Source organism: Erythrolamprus reginae, chromosome 2 (assembly GCF_031021105.1).
Source record: "Erythrolamprus reginae isolate rEryReg1 chromosome 2, rEryReg1.hap1, whole genome shotgun sequence".
Lineage (NCBI taxonomy): Eukaryota > Metazoa > Chordata > Lepidosauria > Squamata > Dipsadidae > Erythrolamprus > Erythrolamprus reginae.
Genome location: NC_091951.1, coordinates 111,590,335 through 111,605,958, shown reverse-complemented (window position 1 = coordinate 111,605,958; position 15,624 = coordinate 111,590,335). Strand labels below are relative to the sequence as shown.

Genomic DNA, 15,624 nt, shown 5'->3' with positions numbered 1-15,624 from the left:
CAAGGCGGGGGGTTGGCTGCTTGTTCCGGGTGACTTTGCATCCGGCAGGTGCTGGAGGGCTGTATGGGGAGCGAGCGGGGGCCCCTGGTGACACTCGTCAGGCTCTGACGGTGGAGCAGCTGTCTTTAATCAACGTGGTTTTTGGCAGTCTGTGTTCCTCATTGTAAGAGGCCCGTCTTTCTGGTGCAGCGACTGGTGTCATGCTTGGGGCCCTTGGGGTCAGCGAGGCCTGGCCTCATCTCAGGCTGGCAATTCGCTCCGTGCCTTCCAGCACGCTGATCTGGCCGTTAGACAAGGGGGGGGTCCCTTGTGGTAAGGCGGTCTAAGTCAGATCAGCCACGCAGAGGGGTTACCATCTACCTAGTGCGGCCACCGACCAATCAGTGTGTACGGTGGCCGCCCTACAGCTTTGGTGTTTTCTGCGGGGATCAGGTCTGGGGTACCCGTCTAGGCATTGGGACGGTACCCCTTCTGACCCGTTTGTACTTTTGTGCGTTAGTACCCAGGGCTATGGCCCAGGTGGGCACGGCTCCCGCCGGTTATGGAACGCGTTCGTTCCGTATCGGCGCCGCCACTAGCACGGCACTTTCTGGTTTCCCGGCCCACTGGATTCGGGTGATCGGCCGCTGGCGGTCAGCGGCATATTTGGGTTAGGTTAGGCCGCTGAGGATCCTAGGCAGGGCTTAGGCTAGGTGACCTCTCTGCGTGTGTTTCCTCTTGCAGGTCCCCAGGCTGACGTGACACCGACGGCGCTGCTGTGTGGCCACAGCATGATTTGCTGGGCCGGCCGCCTGGCGGCCAGGAGCGCTGTCGGGACCCAGCCGTCCCTGGGGCGGCGGGTCAGGGTTACCTGGTGGGCCGGAGAGGTATGCGGTGGGAGGGTCTCCTACCGGTGTGCTGGGCGGTCAGCATCTGGTGGCTGCGCCCGGCAATATTTGGGGCGGCTCCTGGAGTCGTTCCCAAGTGGGTTTGGGTGGGCAGTGTCCTTGGCCGCACCCAGGTGGCTGGTATTGCACTTAGGTGGCAATGACCTGCGCATACTGGGAGGCCTGGCGCTGATCATCCAGGCACGCGAAGACCTGTGAAGGCTTCGTGAGGTCTGGCCCACCACGCAAGTGGTGGTCAGAACTATTACCTAGGCTTGTTTGGAGGGACGCCTCTCCCCTTAGGGCCATTCACCGGGCTAGGCGACGGGTGAATAGGGCTATGGGTAAAACAGTTAGAGAGTTGGGTGGAGTAGTAATACCTCATCCCCTTATATCAATAGACCAGCCATGGCTCTACCGTGTTGATGGCGTTCACCTGTCTGACCAGGGGAACGCCATCTTCTTACAGGACCTGCAGCGGTCTCTGCGTGAGCTGGCGCAGCTAGAGGGGGGAGTCGGGGGGCCAAGATAGAGATCTGACCCCCGCTCCTGTGGCAGGTTAGGGGCGGAAAATTGGGTGGTTTAGCAACCGCGCGTTCTCCCTTGGGCATCTTTGGGGATGATTGACAGGTTCTCTGCAAGCTCATGGAGGGAGTTTCTGCCTGAGCAGCTGGGGGGAACCTGTCTTTGGGTCCTGCACCTTTAATTCCCCGATTCGGGTTAGCCGGTGGGACCCCCCTCATGCACAGCATGGCAGAAAAGGTCACAGGTGACGGCCTGGCCCTCACCTGGACCTTGCATCGAGATACGCCCATGTGTTGCCCAGGAATGTTTACTGGCATAACGTCATTTCCGCCCCGGAAGTATTTGTTTGACCCTGCAGGTCCAGTTCCGGGTCATAGTTGTTTATGCTAATTTATGCAAAGTATTTGAATAAATTATGCAAATTTATGTTAATAAAAATGACCCAATTTTAAATCCAGCTCTGGTGTCCGTGTCGTTACTCCGTCTCTCCAGCAATGACAGCGCCGGACTTACCCGGCAGGCAGGCTTTGCTGGAGGGACCGGGAGACACGGTCCCTCATGGCGGCCGCCATCTTGGATCCCGGGCGAAGTCTCGCGATGCGAGACTTCGCTCGGGAGATCGGGGCCTGATTGGCCAGGCCCCTGATTGGTCCGGGCGGGGCCTGCTTGCCCTATATAAGGGCGAGCAGGCCCGGGGCTCTTCCTTTTCGCCCGGACCAAGCTACAAAGCAGACACCCGCCCGCCCTCCACTATTTTGCAGTGTGCTTAGGGGTCGCCCTTAGGGGGCCGAATGGGAATTTTTTGCAGTTCTGCCTCTTAGCTGAGCTGTTTTTTCGCCCATTCCACACTGGGGTGATGGCTGTGCGGTTAGGGGGTGCTTGCATTAATTAGGTTAATTGGCTTACCTTTGGTCATTGGGTAGGCAGGTTAGGGGCGGAAAATTGGGTGGTTTAGCAACCGCGCGTTCTCCCTTGGGCATCTTTGGGGATGATTGACAGGTTCTCTGCAAGCTCATGGAGGGAGTTTCTGCCTGAGCAGCTGGGGGGAACCTGTCTTTGGGTCCTGCACCTTTAATTCCCCGATTCGGGTTAGCCGGTGGGACCCCCCTCATGCACAGCATGGCAGAAAAGGTCACAGGTGACGGCCTGGCCCTCACCTGGACCTTGCATCGAGATACGCCCATGTGTTGCCCAGGAATGTTTACTGGCATAACGTCATTTCCGCCCCGGAAGTATTTGTTTGACCCTGCAGGTCCAGTTCCGGGTCATAGTTGTTTATGCTAATTTATGCAAAGTATTTGAATAAATTATGCAAATTTATGTTAATAAAAATGACCCAATTTTAAATCCAGCTCTGGTGTCCGTGTCGTTACTCCGTCTCTCCAGCAATGGATATGTGTGAAATCATATGAAATGCCTTTCGTAAAGTTCTTAAGACCCATCTCTGCCGTCAGGCATGGGGGAACTGAGACATCTCCCCCGGGCCTATACAGTTTATACATGGTACGTTTGTGTGTATGCTTGCTTTTAATAATGGGTTTTTTAGTGTTTTTTAAATTATTAGATTTGTTCTTACATTGTCTTTGTTATTGTTGTGAGCCTCCCTGAGTCTACAGAGAGGGGCGGCATACAAATCTAATAAATAAAAATAAAATAAATAAATATATTTGGTGTGAAAAAAGCATCCTTAAAACTAGTGATCTCTCCTATTAAAAATGATCAAAGATTCATTGAGCAATTATGAGGTACAAAGATGAGTCCTATTTCTCACCATGGACTACTACCCCCCCAAAAAAAATTAAATAAGAGAAACTAAATAGATTGGCATTAGAACCGATTAGAAGTAACCAGTCCAATCTCCAGGCTTTAGATCGCATCAAATTCCATGTTGGATTATCACACACAAAGCCTTGAAAATGAAGAAAAATAACTGACTGTTAAATGACCCAGACAAAAGAATAAGATCAGTTATCTGTTTTAAGTTAAATGTTCCTTAAAGACAGCAATAAAATCATGTGGTGATATCTTGGCTTTATTTGAGGGAATAGCCACAAGAATGTAATGAAACTATGTATCTCTTTTCCCCTAAATAATTTTTGCCTCAATTAGAGTCCAATTGATTTAGTTACTTGTTATACAGTACTGTGTTGTAACATAATTCTGAAGGGTTGCTTGTTCATATGGATTAGGAAGGTATTCAGGCCAAATATAAGAACTGCAGAGGTACTTTTCTGCATTATTCCTGCATTCCTAGTTAGATGTGCAACCTATTTTTATTGTATACAAATCCAGATTCAATAGAGAACCTAGCCTTGGAAAAATATAATTCCTGCTATTAGAAAAAACAAAATACTGTAGATATAGTTTCATTTACCCACGGAAGCGGAGTAAAGACGCTGAGACATACAGTGGTACCTCGAGATACGAGTTTAATTCGTTCTGGACCTGGGCTCTTAAGTCGAGCAGCTCTTATCTCGAACGACTTTTCCCCATAGGAATTAATGTAAATAATTTTAATTGGTTCCAGCCCTCAAAAAACTCACAAAGTTAGTCTAAATTATGCAGAAAGACATGTTTTTAATGAAGAAATGTACATGTACATATAAATGAATAATGAAGTTTCTTTCACTTAACTTGTAAACTTTCTTAAACTTTTAAATTTACATATGTTCAACTTCTCTGCCACCCAATCCTGTAGGACAGAGGTCCCCAACCCTTTTTGCACCAGGGACCGGCTTTAAGTGATCAAGAGAGGAATGGGTGAATGAATGGACGGAGGGTGGGAAGGAAGGAAGGAAAGAGGGCAGGGACAGGAACAAAGGAAGGAAGCAAGGAAACTTATGAAAGGGGAGAGTAAGAGAGGAATGAGTGAAGGGAGGGAGGGAGGGAAGAAGGTGGGAAGGAGAAAGAAAAGAAGAAATAGAGGAAGGGAAGGTAAAAGAGAGAAAGAAAAAGAGCAAGAAAGAAAGCAAGAAAGAAAGCAAGAAAGAAAGAAAGAAAGGGGGAAGGGACAGGAACAGAGGAAGGAAGCAAGGAAACTTATGAAAGGGGAGAGTAAGAGAGGAATGAGTGAAGGGAGGGAGGGAAGAAGGTGGGAAGGAGAAAGAAAAGAAGAAATAGAGGAAGGGAAGGTAAAAGAGAGAAAGAAAAAGAGCAAGAAAGAAAGCTGCAAGCCCCCCCCGAGCCCCCCAGGCCGGCTGCAACCTTTTAAAACACGCGCGCCGCTTCGCAGCTGTCTCCTGAAGCCGAACGCGGAAGTTAGCGTTTGGCTTCAGGAGACAGCTCCTTGGCGCTTGTATCTCGAATTTGGGCTTGTAAGTAGAACAAAAATATCTCTCCCCTCCCAGCTCTTATCTCGAGTTGCTCTTAAGTAGAGCAGCTCTTATGTCGGGGTTCCACTGTATTGTGGATTAAATAAGGGTCATTTTTATTAAATTACCATAATTTAAATAAATTTAAATAAATTTGCATACACCAATTTAAATATTTAAATCAAAACGAACTAGGGACCTGCAGAGGCCAAAACTAACGGGGCGGAAATTCCTACCAGAAAATTCCTTGGCAACATTGGGCAAAAACTCCTTGCTGAACCAGGTGAAGGTACCACCTTCACCTGGATCCAAGCCACGCCCCTTTGTCGCGTGGGAGGAGTTCACCCTCCAATCCCTGTGGGAAATTGGATCCGGTGATTCCCATGGACATCCCCTCTCCAATCCCCGACGTTGTTCCAACCTCTAGTTCCTGGAGAGAGGCGGTCCATCACCCTTTAAGGATGCCCAAAGGAGCATGCGCAATCGCTTCTAAATGCCCATTTCCGCCCCTAACCTGCCAAACCCCAATGACCAAAGGGAGGCCTATACAGATATATAAGTGCGCCGCACCCCCTAACCAATCCATTCCGAACCACCAGTGTGGAATAGGCAAAAAAACAGCCGCCTCTAAAGGGGAGGCCGAAAAAAATTCCTATTCGGCCCTGAGGCAACCTCCTCAGGACACACTGATAATAGCGGAGGGTGGGCGGGTGTTCGCTTCGAATTTCACCCAGCAAGGGGGAGGTCCTATCCAGACCTCCCCCGGACCAGCAGGCAGCGCGCTTTCCTGGCGCGCTGCCAGAAGCCGAACTTCCGGGTTCCAAAGGAACCCGGAAGTACAGAGCTCCGAAGAGCGGCCAGCAGCGTCCCCCGGCTCCATAGGTAATTTCAACCAGCAGTTTTAAGCCGCCGGTCGTGCATCTTTCTTTGATTTTTCTTTGTTGCTCATTTCTCTTAGTTACATGCTGATCTTTACAGGAGATTCAGTACAGATCTTATAAACTGATGCCAATGAATCTACCTATAACCATTGCTCCAAAGCCATATCTAGTAGATCTTTATTTATTGGCCTAATTGAGAGGAAACTGGACATTCTATGGCTAAGCATTCACATGGTCAAGACTATTCAAGAAGGAAACAGCTTTACCAAGACTATCATCACTTTCTGTCTCTGAAAGCAGCTGTGCTAAGGGCTGGTCATTCTTTTCATGTTACGAGAAAGCTTTCTTACCTCTCCTAACCTCAGAGGAGAAGATTTGGGGATGTGTAAGGGAATAGAAGAGTGAAGGAGATATTCTTTTGAGAATGCACAATTATTTGATAGATACAAATTGCTTCACACTAGGAAGAATAAGGCTGTTTTCCACTCTTAGCTATTTTTTTTAGTTAGCCTATACCTCAAAACGGGCTTCAAAATTTAAGAATAAAAATATATGATAATAAAATCTTCAAAAATACTCTGATAATTTGTCTAACAGAAATTTTTAAAAGTATACCTTTTTTAAAATCCCAAGCACTATTATGAATGATACCAACAATGTATAACTGTTCTTGTGTTTAGAACAAGCAAAATGACAGACAAAAGAAAGAAAGAAAGAAAGAAAGAAAGAAAGAAAGACATAATTTCAATAGCTGCTAGAGCAAAGATACTGCCAAGCAAAACAACTGCTAAATATTTGGCTCTAACTCAGCTTTTGTCTGGAAGCTGTGAAGTTATAACCACATAAGAACCACTAGGGAGGATGCAATCATATAAAACAAATAAAAATTTGCTTCCATTTATCAACTATAGTGAAAGAGTAAGAGCCTGTATTTGTGTGATAAGGTTATCCAGGTAGTAGATAGGTATGTATGTATGTATGTATGTATGTATGTATGTATGTATGTATGTATGTAGATAGGTAGACAGACAGACAGACACACACACACACACATAAATACATGCTAATTATGATTTAAAAAAACACGCAGCAGCTGGATGAGTATACCCAGTTTAACTAAAATATTGAGGTCAATTTGCTTTTTGGTTAGGCTGTAATCCAGAAAAAACATTCTCTTAGAGCAACATTACAAAGCTGATATGCAACTGGAATGCTATTATTAAATTTTGAATTTGGGAGCCTTTGGGTTTGTCTATTTATATGTTCTTATTTATATCTTCTTCTCTTTCAAAAAGTCCTTCAGCTTACTTTCTGTTGAAAAAACATACACTCTGCTAGCCTACTGCCAAAAACAATTCTTTATTTTCTTCATCTCTAAAAGAATATACATTGAATTAATTGTGCTTTATTGGTATTGTGATATGGTTCCAAAGAGCCATTGCAGGTTAACAATAATTTTGAAGTTCTGGCAAAGAATCAAAATACAGTATGTGAATTATATGTGTATTGGGAACAAATGAAGCAAGATAGAGAGATTGAAATATAGTGGAAATATAGTGGATCCCAGGGTGGGCAAAGTAGCAGTAGGAGGGCATGGGGTAATGGTAGCAGCAATTGGTGTTGAGTAACTTATGGGACCAAAAATTGTTGCAGATCACAATCAACTTCTCATTGGGCTGTATATGGGCTAAGACTGCACATCTTCCGTTGGTGTCTTAGATGATGCTCTGATTTATGCTTTCATCATCTTCTTTTCCTACCCAAGTCTAAATCTGTTACCTAAGTCCTGCTGCTAAAGCAAGCAAGCTCTTCTACTGCTGAGCTCCTCTGATATCATCCTCAGATCTTTTTGCCAGCTGTCCCTCCCACTTATAAAGAAAGCATCCATTTCACTTTTTATTTTTATTTTATTTTTATTTCATTCTTTGTGTTTTAATGAAATTGGCAGATGAATAATTCTAGACAGAGAGTGGTACAAAATATTTTTGTTGCATTATGGTGCTTTCTTATAAGAAAAGTTGCAATGATTTAAAAATAAACAAAAGGGTCCACCTTCTTTCCATTAAAACTTTCTGAGGTCTTGGAGCAATGTTACGACATTTAGCATCGGAGCCTTACCTTTTCTTTCTCTATCTCTGCCTAAACATGTTTGCCTCTTTATTATAGCAACACAGTTCTCCCTTTATGCTCCTTCAGTCTACATTTCCCATCTTTACATTAGGCTATTTGTCTAGCCATTAGGGGTATCTTCCTAAGGCCAAGAAACTAATCTCTAGGAAGACTTCGTTGAATTAAGATAGATGAAAATCATGGAAAAAGCTTGCTACGTGAAGAATGCCTAGAATTTTTGCTGAATTATTTGACAACCATAATCTGATCCAGACAAAGGTTACACTTGGAAAAGGCATAAGAGATGAAATAATAAAGATTCCATTCTGAAATTAATGCAGATAATGGGAATGATCCAAAATGAAGAAAATATAAAAAGATATGAAACTGTCATTGATCAATGCAATAATTTCAACTTCCCTACTTCACCTTCTAGTATTCCATTTCTCTTTAGTTTGCTTATTCAGGTCTACTAATTGTTTTCTACATGACACGCTAGTGGCTTCCATACATCATGCAATTTAATGCAATATGCTTTTAATTTTGGCTTAGCATATTTTAAGAAACAAGTCATCGTAATTGATACATCATGGTTCATATGGCTGGGCAATGCGTGAATCTTAACAAATGTGCTTTATTCAACAAACCACGATTAAATAAGCTATGGCTTAATACAATGCAGATTAAGTTTTGTGAATGGGATGATAATTAGAAGTCTGTTTCATGGTTTGTATCAGATACTAGTAGCCCTGATATTGGACAAACAACAGAGCAGATTTTACTTATGTCTCAGAATTAAACTACATGTTATATTCAATATATAGAGTGTGCCTTCCTTTTCTTAAAAGTGGAGCATGGTGTGTGTGTGTGTGTGTGTGTGTGTGTGTGTGTGTGTGTCCCAAGTTGATCAACTCTTTTCCTGTTTCTTCCTAGGCTGCATAATTAGCCACTCAGTGACACCAATCTACAATCAGAAGAAGATATTCCTACTAATTGCTCTCCAGAAATGTTAGTTTTCAGATGGAAAGTAATAGAAATAGCACAGCCCTTACTGTACATGACTGATTACAGGCTTATCCCATTGAAAACAAGGTAGGATCCCTTCTGAGAAGCAAAGTCAATGAGGAAGCCAGATCCACTTAATAACTGGGTTACTAACTTAACAACTGCAGTAATTCTCACTTAACAAACCTGGCAAGAAAAGTCATAAAATCTTGCAAAATTCACTGTTTATATAATTTAATTTGCCAACATCATTTTACAAGAAGTACAAGAAAATTACCTGGTTCTCCCCGTCGTCCGGGTTTTCCTCTTCTTCCTGGTGGACCTGTGAAGGAAAAAAAATGATTTATTTAACTCAATTCTTACTAATAAATCTTTTCATAAAGAATATTTCATTTAAACCCTGGTAAGTTAAAAAGATTCCATGATGATAGCAATAGAATGGTATCATATGTTCTATTATTCTTAAACAGAAAGTCTACATCTAATTTATTTATTTATTACATTTATTTCTCTCATAACCCTCCATGGGGCTACTCTAATAAAGATAGAAATTTATTTATTTATTTAGATTTATATGGTCATACACTCACTCTCAGTGAGTGGCTTACAAATAATAAAAATTCAATCTAAAGGAATAAAAACAACTCACTCTGTCCCACTCTGGATTCCCCAGGCCCATTGGCAGAATCAGGTTTTTAGGGCCTTATGGAAAAGTACCAAATTGGGAGCCAGTCTAATCTCTGTGGAGATGATGTTCCAGAGGGAGGGAGCCACCATATTTTAGTGTATGTGGCTTCCCATTCATGACACTGAGTGGGTCAAAATGTTCAAAAATTATTTTAAAAAGCCCCAAAAAATCAAAATCAGAATCATTGCACATAAACAACAACCAGGATAAAAATAAACCATCCATCAATGTTCAATCTCAGCTTCATCTCCTGACCCCCAGGAATGCTGACTCAGTTCTTCTGGTTTAATTCAGTTGAGACATCATCTTTCTGCATAGTCTGTATATCTCATTTGTATCCAAACATGGATCAAATAGATTAGAAAGGGAATGAAACCTGCTGGGCATCACTGCATCATATAAATTAGAGTTTTCTAAAAGCTTCTACCTAGGATCTTTACATAAATATCTGTCATGTTGTTCCCTTTTGTGATAAGCAACATTGCATAAAGTGCGGAAAAGAAGTATAGTAAGGAAATGTAGGAGATGAGGCTGGGGCGATTTAGAGAAGGCTAAAACACAGCATCAGTCATGAGTCTCTTTGTATTCACAAGATATCTAAGTCCAGCCGACCTTGACTCTTCGCTACCACCAATTTGTTTTGACCATTAGTAGTTCAGATTTTTGTAGAGAGCTTAAGCTTGTACTAAATCTTGATACCCATTTGAACTGCCCGGATCTTCTGATTTCCCTGGCACTTAATATGAAGCAATAATATGGGGTAAGACAAACAAGATAAGACAAACAAAAATAACATACACTAACAGTATTCTCTATGCCTCCTTATATTTTTCTGCCTTTGCAAAGCATTTGTGTGCTGCTTCATCTGTTTTGTTTTGTTCCTGAAACTTCTCACTAATTCTATCCAGCCACAATTTTTCTGGTTTCTCCTTTTTTCTTGACCTTGTATGTTTGTTTTGCAGCTCAGTATTCTTTTATGTCATCTATTGTAAATGACCAAACCATCACTGTATACCTCCTTCATCTTGGTGATTCAGTTTCATATTCAATTCCTATTCATTTAGCAGCCATTGAACCTATCTCCGGCATTCAGATAAAGATTAATTCCTTGCAATAAACTTACATGCTGCCAACAAGTGCACAACTTGGAATGTCTGCACCCACTTTACCATCTTGTTATACTAAATACAAGGTGAAGGTGAATACAATATTCTTCTGCTGTTGTTCATCATCATTTAATACACAGTTATTTTCTCTGTCAAACATCTTTACACAATATAATTTTCCAGATCCAGGCAATCATTACTTCATAAGAACTACCTAACATTTGCTGCTGTAGTAGCAGTAGTAATAGTAGCAGTGAACTTTATTATGACCATTGACCAATTCAGAAACAAAAATAAATCCACATCTGAGACAGCAAGTGAAAAACACAGCAAAACTTAATTATAACACTCATGTGGTCAAATTATGGCATATTTTACAAACATAGCCACGTGCAGAGAAGTAAAATTGCAGAAATCAGATGCTTTACAATTGTAAATAAAATAGGTCGGGCTAACCTGGAAGTTTGACCAGAGGTGTAATTAGGAATATTTAAAAAGCATAAGATATGTCAGAATTTACCTCTTTTACTATGCAGAAATACACATACAGCCGCAGATACACACAGAATCAAACTTGGTAAAGTAAAATTCCAACAAAATTCTCAAAGTCCTTTGGGACTGGGCGGCAGAGAAGTCGAATTATATATATATATATATATATATATATATATATATATATATATATATATATATATATATTTACAAACTTCAACAGAGTATAAACATTTTTAAGATGACAGTGAATTATTAAATCATATCAATTTGAACCCATGAACTTTGTCATTAATGTATATTTATGTGGTCAATGGGTAAGGTTGGTGGCCCTGCATTTTTTAACAAGAATAACTGCCTCAAAGGTCAGGGGCAAAACATCAAATACCAAGTGTGCTTCTTTAAAAAAAATCACCCTAAGCCTAGACCAGTTTCACAGTTTAAGTAGCAGTCTTCTGTCTTCTTGCCTATATTGTTGTTAAGCTGTTTTAACAGCAGAGGAAATAATATGAATGTTCTGGATTATGAAACATTCTCAGTCTATGAAATATTTGAATTGCCAGAAATGTTTCCATTCTACATATGTGAGTTTATTACTCAAGGCGTGGAGATTCCATCTGAATTACAAGCAACACTTGTTAATAATCTGCATGCAATTCTGTCCGTAAGGGCAAAGCAGGACTCCTTTTTCTGGGAGAAAAAAGGAGAGCATTTTTCCTAATCCCATAAACCTCCAATGATGGCAGCATCATGTTTAGAGGATTACTAGGAATCCATCAAAGACCTTTTATGGGTACAAGTCAGGCCATTTGTCTTTCTTTCCTAACTCTTAACTAGGATGAAAGGTCAGATATAAAACGTTACAGATATGCACTACAGGGCAGGACTGTGCAAATTGTTTGACTGATACTTTCTAATTCAGAAGAACACATAAACTATTTCTTTGCCAACTGTTGAAGCAGCTATGTCTTTCCAAAAATGCATAGAGGAAGGTAAATGTGAATAGTTTTAAAGAAGCCATGCCAACTACCAAGTCATGAAACATTCTGCAGTAGAGTATTTTTATTCTGTGGTTGCACTCCCACAAGTGTTTTCCTTAGGACCAGATAATAGCATCACTAAATCACAGACCCGATCATTAAATGGACTTTATCAGAATGCAATCTGTGTTGCATACGTTTTTCAAACATATCATTAATTTTATTTACAGTGGCATGCAATATGGACTCTTTATTCATCATGTTGAATCATGTTTGCATGAAGTCTTTGCATCTGACTAAATCTAAAATGCTGGAGGTTACAAAGTATGCAAGTGGTTCACACATCTCCTTATGGTTCAAACCAGCTCTATTTTGACATGTGTAGAGTATCAAGCTTTGGAAAAGAACTTTACTACACATGTCTTTTTCTAAAGCCAGTTGCAACACAATTGGCCAAAGGGGGGGGGGGGGGGGAGTCTTCATAAGTGAATCCATACGAAAACCTTTTTTCAATCTAGAGACTGAGACTATAGTTCCGAGTGGTTCAAGAAATCGCTAGCTGTTTCCCACCCACCCCTGGTCCTCTTAAGACTACCTAGGGCTGAGATATAATGGCAGATAGACTATTTGAGATCTTAGCAAATGTTTCAATATTTTTTTTCTGTTGCTGTGCCTGTATATAATTTGAGGTTGGTTGGAGAAGTGATAGTAAGAAAGTCATTTTTTTGTATTCCGTAAATGTATAAAGCCCAACCTGTTCTGAATCAAAGGAACCATGTTCTGTGCTTAAATTGATTAGTGAAGGAATTCAGCCCTGTTCAACATTCCTTTGCTAAGTGTGTTTGCCAGTTGAAAACTGAAGTATTAGAGTTAAATTTGGTACATATGTTATGGCCATTATTCTATATCTAAAAAAAATAAATCTCAACTTGATTTTTGCATCCATGTGGAATAGTGATGTCATATTCAAATAAAATGCTATTTTACTTGAGGGCTGAAACTTCACAGTGGAAGTTGAATGTTGGACCCTGCTTTATTTTACCATGAAAAAAGCCCCACTTTCACAACTTCAAACACAATTTTTACTCCTAGTTCTGATCCCCAAAGAGGCTGTACCACTGGCCATGACCCTGCATGATTCCTTTATGATTTCTTCTTCTGGAAGCCTCTATGTTTCAGTTTATATAGCCAGGAGAAAACTGTGACAGAATTGTATAGAGGAACTGGAATTAACCTCCTTCCATCAACCGTAGAGGGGCTGATTATCTATAATATATATGAGAAAGAGCCATTTCTATTTCTGAAAACCAGATACAGTGGAACCCCGACATAAGAGCTGCTCTACTTAAGAGCAACTCGAGATAAGAGCTGGGAGGGGAGAGATATTTTTGTTCTACTTACAAGCCCAAATTCGAGATACAAGCGCCAAGGAGCTGTCTCCTGAAGCCAAACGCTAACTTCCGCGTTCGGCTTCAGGAGACAGCTGCGAAGCGGCGCGCGTGTTTTAAAAGGTTGCAGCCGGCCTGGGGGGCTCGGGGGGGTGCTTGCAGCTTTCTTTCTTGCTCTTTTTCTTTCTCTCTTTTACCTTCCCTTCCTCTATTTCTTCTTTTCTTTCTCCTTCCCACCTTCTTCCCTCCCTCCCTCCCTTCACTCATTCCTCTCTTACTCTCCCCTTTCATAAGTTTCCTTGCTTCCTTCCTCTGTTCCTGTCCCTTCCCTCTTTCCTTCCTTCCTTCCCACCCTCCGTCCATTCATTCACCCATTCCTCTCTTGATCGCTTAAAGCCGGTCCCTGGTGCAAAAAGGGTTGGGGACCTCTGTCCTACAGGATTGGGTGGCAGAGAAGTTGAACATATGTAAATTTAAAAGTTTAAGAAAGTTTACAAGTTAAGTGAAAGAAACTTCATTATTCATTTATATGTACATGTACATTTCTTCATTAAAAACATGTCTTTCTGCATAATTTAGACTAACTTTGTGAGTTTTTTGAGGGCTGGAACCAATTAAAATTATTTACATTAATTCCTATGGGGAAAAGTCGTTCGAGATAAGAGCTGCTCGACTTAAGAGCCCAGGTCCGGAACGAATTAAACTCGTATCTCGAGGTACCACTGTAATACAATACAAAGCTTCTCCTCCACATAATTTCCAATCAGGACTGCCCAGAGCGAAGGGAGCGTTTCTTTTTTCTGGGCACTGGCAGAGGTTTGTTCCCTCTCCAAGCGCTCAGATAAAGGAAAATGCCTCGTTTGCTCTGGACTGCCAAAGCCTCCTTAAGTGCCACCAAAAGACTCCTCTGGCAGCCCAGAAAAACCCAAGATGGCCGGGATTAAAGGGGGAATGGCAGGAAATTGGCCGGGCCTGCGTGCTGCTCTCAAATTTCCTGGGAAACTTTTCCAGGCTCAGGTTCTTAAGTAGAAAATGGTTTTTAAGAACAGGCAAAAAATCTTGAACACCCAGTTCTTATCTAGAAAAATTGTCAAGTAGAGGCATTCTTAAGTAGAGGTACCACTCAATTTAATTTCATTAAAAATGCACAGATAGATAAGATATTAAACAATAAATCTCACCTGTCAGACATATAAACTGTTATCACCTTACCATTAAGCCTCCCTAAAGCATTCCAACAAAATTATCAAAGGATTAAACATGCAAGGTGTCTAAAATGAATGCTGTTCAGGCACTTGACAAACAATCAAGAAAAGAAGCATGTTTAGTAGACTCTTGACTCTAAAATCCTTTGTCAACGGATGAAACGTATCAGTTACAAAACTATTCTCTTGTGAGCAGCAAGGCAAGAATTAGACTGGTTTTAATTGTTAAGAGAACATCTGGCTCCTCATTAGGAGTAAAATGGGAAAACGCTTCAGTGAATAGATTGTGGAGGTGAAAGCCTTTATCCAAATTGATGCCCTCCAGATGTGATAAAGTACAAGATGAGCCAGTATGTAAATCACAATGATATTATTATGTGTACATTTATCTGTTTTGGATTTAATCAAGGAACCCCTGAAACTGATTTTTCTGGACATGAAGTACTCCAAGGGAATGCCAGCCAAATTGCCATTAGCTAATATTAAACAGAAGGAAGGAAAACATGCAGAAAATAAATTGACCTACAATTTACTATAGGATATTTTTGGACAGTCAGAAGAACTGCAAATCAGACTGCCAAAACTACCAAAACTTTTCCTTCTTTCCTTCCTTCTTTCTTTCCTTCTTTCTTTCTTTCCTTCTTTCTTTCCTTCCTTCTCTCTCTCTTTCTTTCTCCCCCTTCCTTTCCTTTCCTTTCCTCTCCTCTCCTCTCCTTTCCAATTTCAACCCATGGGATATTTTCTGCCCACCAAAGTAGTGGCAGAAAATAAACAGGGCTAGGTCTTCCTGCCCCAATATAAGTAAAGAAAACCAAAAAAAAGATCTGCTTGCATTTTCAAGGTGACCCAATACATTATACTAAACATTTGTAAACTGGAATCCATTTAATTACAATGTGCAATGTTATCCTCAACTGATCCTTGCTCAACACACAAACATGAAGGTTTAAATAAGTGAAATTGAAACCATTGTCAAAGCCCCAAGAGCAATTTGCAAGAACACTTTCTTATCCTTTATGCTTTATATGATAAGCCACAGATTTTGATATTACCGTCCTAGGAAGAATG

At 41.3% G+C, this 15,624-nt stretch overlaps 1 protein-coding gene across 1 annotated transcript in view; it reads right to left on the bottom strand.

The window, feature by feature from the left end:
- COL23A1 (collagen type XXIII alpha 1 chain) overlaps positions 1 to 15,624 on the bottom strand; it is a 376,723-nt gene that overhangs the window by 148,659 nt on the left and 212,440 nt on the right. The window contains exon 3 of the mRNA XM_070739187.1: positions 8,964 to 9,019. Coding sequence (XP_070595288.1) covers positions 8,964 to 9,019 — 56 coding nt within the window. The remainder of the gene's footprint in view (positions 1 to 8,963; positions 9,020 to 15,624) is intronic.